This window comes from Salvelinus alpinus, chromosome 4 (genome assembly GCF_045679555.1).
Source record: "Salvelinus alpinus chromosome 4, SLU_Salpinus.1, whole genome shotgun sequence".
Taxonomy (NCBI): domain Eukaryota; kingdom Metazoa; phylum Chordata; class Actinopteri; order Salmoniformes; family Salmonidae; genus Salvelinus; species Salvelinus alpinus.
This window is the reverse complement of record NC_092089.1, coordinates 27,639,641-27,646,241: the sequence shown is the minus strand read 5'-3', so window position 1 is coordinate 27,646,241 and position 6,601 is coordinate 27,639,641. Positions and strand designations below refer to the sequence as shown.

At 50.6% G+C, this 6,601-nt stretch overlaps 1 protein-coding gene across 3 annotated transcripts; it reads right to left on the bottom strand.

Moving 5' to 3' along the window:
- Positions 1-167: 167 nt before the first annotated feature.
- On the bottom strand, positions 168-6,503 carry LOC139573182 (RING finger protein 151-like). 3 transcript variants are annotated; one of them, XM_071396362.1, is made up of 8 exons: positions 6,210-6,503; positions 4,619-4,838; positions 4,238-4,444; positions 3,974-4,113; positions 3,321-3,347; positions 1,190-1,352; positions 882-1,002; positions 168-803 (listed from the first exon to the last, which is right to left on the bottom strand). In XM_071396362.1, exons 3-8 carry the CDS (start codon positions 4,441-4,443, stop codon positions 405-407), a joined length of 1,056 nt encoding a protein of 351 aa, XP_071252463.1. In that variant the 5' UTR covers position 4,444; positions 4,619-4,838; positions 6,210-6,503; the 3' UTR covers positions 168-404. The 3 variants fall into 3 exon arrangements, with proteins under 3 accessions (XP_071252463.1, XP_071252462.1, XP_071252464.1); XM_071396361.1 differs by having other exon boundaries at positions 4,619-4,835; XM_071396363.1 differs by lacking the exon at positions 3,321-3,347 and having other exon boundaries at positions 4,619-4,835; positions 6,210-6,499.
- Between the last annotated feature and the right edge of the window lie 98 nt (positions 6,504-6,601).

Here is a 6,601-nt window from a genome sequence, read left to right as displayed (position 1 = left end):
TCCTCACTGTGGTATGTTAGTATGGATGGATGGATGGTTGGATTGACAGACGGATCGATGCATGGGGTATATGCAATGTAAGAAATGCATGATGAGCTGTATATAATTCCAATCCATTAGAGTAGATGGAGTAAGACTATTGTACCTTAAGAGGACCAGATATCAGAGGTGTTTCAGCAGACTTTATTTAGGATCTCAGCAGGCTGGTTTTCTCTGAGTTGAAGCAATGTCACAGGTACCTGCCAATCATCAAGGGTGCGTTCAGGAGATGCCACACCAGATAAAAATGTTTTGAGACGGTTAAATGAAGAAGGAATTGAGGAACTTAAAGCATTTTCTCTCATTTGTGCCTACTGAACATAACCCAGTGCTGAACATAACCCAGTAACATTAGGAATGGCCCCTCAGATGACGGTGACCTCTCTGCTCTTGATGTAGTCGAGGGTAAGGCTGCGGGGGCGGGCCTTGCGTGACCCCTCCCCTAGCTGTGGGGAGGTAGGCGGGTATAAGGCTGGAGTGGGCAAAGCCGAGGGTAGTGATTGGGTAGAAGCCTGTGTTGGCCCCGCCGTCAGCAGGCCCCTGGTTGGGTGTTCCACTTGAAGCTGGCTCCTAATTGTCCCGTCTTCTTGATGCAGTCCTCTGATTGGCTCGTCTCTGTTCCGCTGGCCCCTGCATGGCTGCAGGCTCCGGAGCATCTCCAGTAGCTCCCTCTTCTCTAGCTCCGCTTCTGCCAGCTCCTGTCTCCGCAGGCGCTCTGCCCTCAAGAGAGCCCGCACATCACACACCACCCTCGACACCTGGCCCTACACACACACACAGGGATGTGTCATAACACACACACACACACACATTCCTATAGGTAGTACATATAAGTGTGTCACCTTGAGGTCCTCCACCTCGCTCTTCAGCAGAGACTCTTTCTGCACCATGTGTCTCCTCTGAGAGTCCAGCCTCGACTCCATCTCATGCCTCACCTCCTCCACCTTACCCAACATCTCTGCCCTGCAACACACACAAACACACGCATGTGTCACAATAAATCACAATATCCATTGTATAAAAGCAATGATGTCGCCCTTGAGGTTCTAGAATATTGTAAATATTGGCACAGCTTTGTCAAGGATTTGTTAGGAACGACACAGATATAACATCCTAATATATCTCAATCCATCACCTCAAACACACAAACCTGAGCAGCTCTAATTCTGTTCGTAGCTCTGCAACACAGTTGTGCTGTGATTGGTCTACAGAGAGGAGGGTGTGGCCACAGCCGCTAGGACACGCCCTGCTGCGGAACTCACACTCCAACAGGTGAGACTCTAGACCCCTCCTCTCCACCTGCACCGGACAACCTGGGGAGGTGGAGAGAGGAAAGAGGAGTTAAGGAGAGGAGTACAAAAAGTAACAGAAAGACCAAGTTAGAGAGCAACACTTGAGACCTACTGAAAGTCTCTCACTGTCTTTCTCACCCCCAACCCCTTCCTCTACCCCGCTCCACCTTCCTCTACCCCGCTCCACCTTCCTCTACCCCTCTCTACCTTCCTCTACCCCGCTCCACCTTCCTCTACCCCTCTCCGCCTTCCTCTACCCCTCTCCGCCTTCCTCTACCCCTCTCCGCCTTCCTCTACCCCTCTCCGCCTTCCTCTACCCCTCTCCGCCTTCCTCTACCCCTCTCCGCCTTCCTCTACCCCTCTCCGCCTTCCTCTACCCCTCTCCGCCTTCCTCTACCCCGCTCCGCCTTCCTCTACCCCGCTCCGCCTTCCTCTACCCCTCTCCGCCTTCCTCTACCCCGCTCCGCCTTCCTCTACCCCTCTCCGCCTTCCTCTACCCCTCTCCGCCTTCCTCTACCCCTCTCCGCCTTCCTCTACCCCTCTCCGCCTTCCTCTACCCCTCTCCGCCTTCCTCTACCCCGCTCCGCCTTCCTCTACCCCGCACCGCCTTCCTCTACCCCGCTCCGCCTTCCTCTACCCCGCTCCGCCTTCCTCTACCCCGCTCCGCCTTCCTCTACCCCGCTCCGCCTTCCTCTACCCCGCTCCGCCTTCCTCTACCCCGCTCCGCCTTCCTCTACCCCTCTCCACCTTCCTCTACTCCGCTCCAACTTCCTCTACCCCGCTCCACCTTCCTCTACCCCTCTCCGCCTTCCTCTACCCCTCTCCGCCTTCCTCTACCCCTCTCCGCCTTCCTCTACCCCTCTCCGCCTTCCTCTACCCCTCTCCGCCTTCCTCTACCCCTCTCCACCTTCCTCCACCTTCCTCTACCCCTCTCCGCCATCCTCTACCCCTCTCCGCCTTCCTCTACCCCTCTCCGCCTTCCTCTACCCCTCTCCGCCTTCCTCTACCCCTCTCCCGCCTTCCTCTACCCCGCTCCGCCTTCCTCTACCCCGCACCGCCTTCCTCTACCCCGCTCCGCCTTCCTCTACCCCGCTCCGCCTTCCTCTACCCCGCTCCGCCTTCCTCTACCCCGCTCCGCCTTCCTCTACCCCGCTCCGCCTTCCTCTACCCCGCTCCGCCTTCCTCTACCCCTCTCCACCTTCCTCTACTCCGCTCCAACTTCCTCTACCCCGCTCCACCTTCCTCTACCCCTCTCCGCCTTCCTCTACCCCTCTCCGCCTTCCTCTACCCCTCTCCGCCTTCCTCTACCCCTCTCCGCCTTCCTCTACCCCTCTCCGCCTTCCTCTACCCCTCTCCACCTTCCTCCACCTTCCTCTACCCCTCTCCGCCATCCTCTACCCCTCTCTGCCTTCCTCTACCCCTCTCCACCTTCCTCCACCTTCCTCTACCCCTCTCCGCCATCCTCTACCCCTCTCCACCTTCCTCTACCCCTCTCCACCTTCCTCTACCCCGCTCCACCTTCCTCTACCCCGCTCCACCTTCCTCTACCCCGCTCCACCTTCCTCTACCCCGCTCCACCTTCCTCTACCCCGCTCCACCTTCCTCTACCCCGCTCCACCTTCCTCTACCCCGCTCCACCTTCCTCTACCCCGCTCCACCTTCCTCTACCCCGCTCCACCTTCCTCTACCCCTCTCCACCTTCCTCTACCCCGCTCCACCTTCCTCTACCCCTCTCCGCCATCCTCTACCCCTCTCCACCTTCCTCTACCCCTCTCCACCTTCCTCTACCCCGCTCCACCTTCCTCTACCCCGCTCCACCTTCCTCTACCCCACTCCACTGCATTGCATGGCACTCAAGCACTCCCCCACTCAGAGATGCAGTAGCAAAAGGTCAAAGGAAGATTGAAGGATAAGAACTTATGTTTTTAATCATGCAAATGAATGAAACACAATCCAATACCACACAAACGCAAACACACTGATACCTACCGCACTGGTAACATATGTAGTCTCCACCTGCCAACAACAGGTCACAGACACGTGAGAGTTCACCTAATACCAACCCCCCCCCCCCCCCCCCATCCATCTGTTGCATTGGCTCTCATCCTCTGGGGGATGTTTCTCATAAAAAATGTAGGTGGGATCCCTCCCTGAGTAGTTGGATGTTTCCCCAATACAGATCTAGGGTCTTTTATTTGCATTTCACCTATAATCGTAAAGGTTGGGATTTGGTTAAGGTAAGATGATCTTAGATCTGTACCTAAGAGCAACTGCTACCTGGAGCAAAGGTCATTGTTCATCCCAGCTGGGCTCTGTATGATGTCACCATGACAACTGGTCTACCACCTGCTCCCCTCACACAGGTGTCATATCACTTCTGCTCCGTCTAAACTAAACACACTTCCATGTAGTATACTATACATTTCTCTAATACACTTACACACACACTCTCTCTGTATTATAATACACTGTAATCAGTGGAGGCTGCTGAGGGTAGGATGGAATGGAGTCAATGAAATGGTATCAACCACATGGAAACCACATGTTTGTTACCATTCCATTGAATCCATTCCAGGCATTATTATGAGCCATCCTCCCCTCAGCAGCCTCCACTGACTGTAATACACACAGAGCTGTAGTACCTGTGGAGGAGCAGGATATGAAGGTGAATGGACACTCGTCCTCGTGTGTGTGAAGTGTCTCCAGGCAGCAGACGGCATCACAGCCCTGGCCAGAGTTAACACAACGGATCTGGAGCCTAGACAGGTCATTACGCATGTACCTAACACAGACCAGACCAGACAGTGGTTGTTGGAGTAACCATATTATAGTGTGTGTGTGTGTGTGTGTATGTGACTGTTTCTGTGTATGTGTCTGCGTGGGTGTTTCTGTGTGAGTGTGTGTACCTGTGCAGTGGTCTCAGAGTGCTGATGTCCAGTGGAAGTCTGTCCTCGGGGCAGGAATGGTGGTGTATGAGCCAGGAGCTGATGCAGGCGTCGCAGTAGGCATGTTCACAGGGGGCCTGGAGGGGGCGCTCCAACACATCCCGACACACACAGCACAGAAGCCCCTCGTTCACGTACCCCACAAACCTCTCCAGGTCATAACCCATCCTACAGCACACACAGACACACAGATCCATGCAGAGCAAAAACAGCCAGACACCCATACAGCAGCATACAGCAGTGTTAACTTCCTCCTCAATGTTCCTGGTTTTCTCCGTTTTTGAGCCCCTATGACTCTCCATTCTACTGGCATTCTATTTTACAGAATACACTGACCCTTACCTGAGACTGACAGACTCTCCTTCTCTTCCCTCTCTTCCCTCAGTCCTTTCTTCCTCTTTGGACCTCTCTCCTCTCTCCACCTCTTCTTCTCTCTCCTGTCTCTGTAGTTTACCCTAGGTGAGGGTTTCTTCTGGCCCTTCCTCTATTTGCTCTCTCAGGGCCATGTCTCTGTGGTGAAGTCTCCCTAGCAACATGGATCCTCTGCCCAGGCAGCCAGCTGCTGGACGAGACCGCAGACAGACAGAGTTACACACACACACACACACACACACACACACACACACACACACACACACACACACACACACACACACACACACACACACACACACACACACACACACACACACACACACACACACACACACACACACACACGTTAAGAGCAAGTGATGAAAGGAAGACTAGGCCTACTGTAAGTAATTCTGATTTATCTATTTGTTTTATTCAGACATTTTGGCGGGATACATCCCTTGGGATGAATCATTATGTTCTACAGGGGGTCCTGATGAAGTAACAAACATATTAAAGGCAGTTCCATTCAACCAGGAACATGGTGTATCTACAAACATGTTTTCTCCCTCATCCCTTTCCCTCTCTGTCTCTTTGGATGTGGGATTATCATGGATTACGCTCCCCTCTTCTTTGATTGGATTACAGACTACATGACAACATCCCCACTGCACTCTTACCCCACAGCAAAAATCAAAAAGCAACCCCGAAAGAGAGAGAGAGAGAGATATTAGAGACACATATTCCCCTCAGATTACACAGACCCACAAAGAATTCGAAAACAAATCCAATTTTGATAAACTCCTATATCTATTGGGTGAAATACCACAGTGTGCAATCACAGCAGCAAGACTTGTGACCTGTTGCCACAAGAAAAGGACAACCAGTGAAGAACAAACATCATTGTAAATACAAACAATATTTATGTTTATTTATTTTCCTTTTTATACTTTAACTATTTTCACATCATTACAACACTGTATATATACATTATATGACGTTTGAAATGTCTTCATTCTTTTGGAACTTTTGTGTAAGTGTAATGTTTACTGTTATTTTTTTATTGTTTATTTCACTTTTGTTTATTATCTATTTCACTTGCTTTGGCAATGTAAGCATATTGTTCCCATGTCAATAAAGCCCTTCAATTGAATTGAAATTGAATTGAGAGACAAAGAGAGAGAGAGAGATGAGAGAGGGAGATGTCAACCAAACAGGCAATAAACAAAGAGATATCATAGTTATGATGATGAAATCGCCACCACATGTCAGCAAAGCCTAGCTCTCTAGCCTACAGCCCACTACTTATACCATGGCCATCGACTGTGCTTTCAATATGCATTTTTAATATCGTGCATTATGATAATATGGAAAATATAAACTCTAGTGTAACTCAATAGCAGTTTATGCATTTCAGTAAAACTTCTTTATTCTGCGATGTTGAATATCAATTCTGCATGCAGCAACCTTCTGACCAGTACCTGCTTTTGCAGTGTGTGGGATTTAGCAGAAATGCTTGCCAGGATGTAATTTATTTGACCATTTATTTTATTTTTATTTTCTAGAGTAGTTTACTTACCACCAGGGCTCAGTCCATGACAGATGACATCTCAATCGGAATCATCATTTAATTCCGCAAACTCCTTCAAATTGACGTGACATTTTTATAACACAAATATCCATGCAATCAATATCGATCGGTTTCATAAATGAGTCTGAATGGCCTACTGTAGGGCAGGCAGGCTATTATCGTAAATCGGTGAAGTTAACCATGGCATCAACTGGCGAAAATCAGATTATTTAGAAGTCAAAATGTACACTCGTTTTACCTCTACCGGCACGACACCGGCTGACAGCGGCAGATTGTGTTTCTTATCGCAAGACGACCGAACTAGAGCAAACGCCACCGTTTGGGCCGCGGGAGTAGAAAACGAGTGCACTCACTAACACTGGACTCCGCCCCTCTACGTA

Excerpts from the sequence above, each read along its gene's own strand:
- LOC139573182 (XM_071396362.1), bottom strand. The coding sequence starts at position 4,443 with ATGGGTTATGACCTGGAGAGGTTTGTGGGGTACGTGAACGAGGGGCTT. Across the intron at positions 4,114-4,237 it reads ACTCTGAGACCACTGCACAG|GTACATGCGTAATGACCTGT; the intron begins GTACACACACTC and ends GGTCTGTGTTAG. Across the intron at positions 1,353-3,320 it reads CTACATATGTTACCAGTGCG|GTTGTCCGGTGCAGGTGGAG; the intron begins GTAGGTATCAGT and ends CCACCTCCCCAG.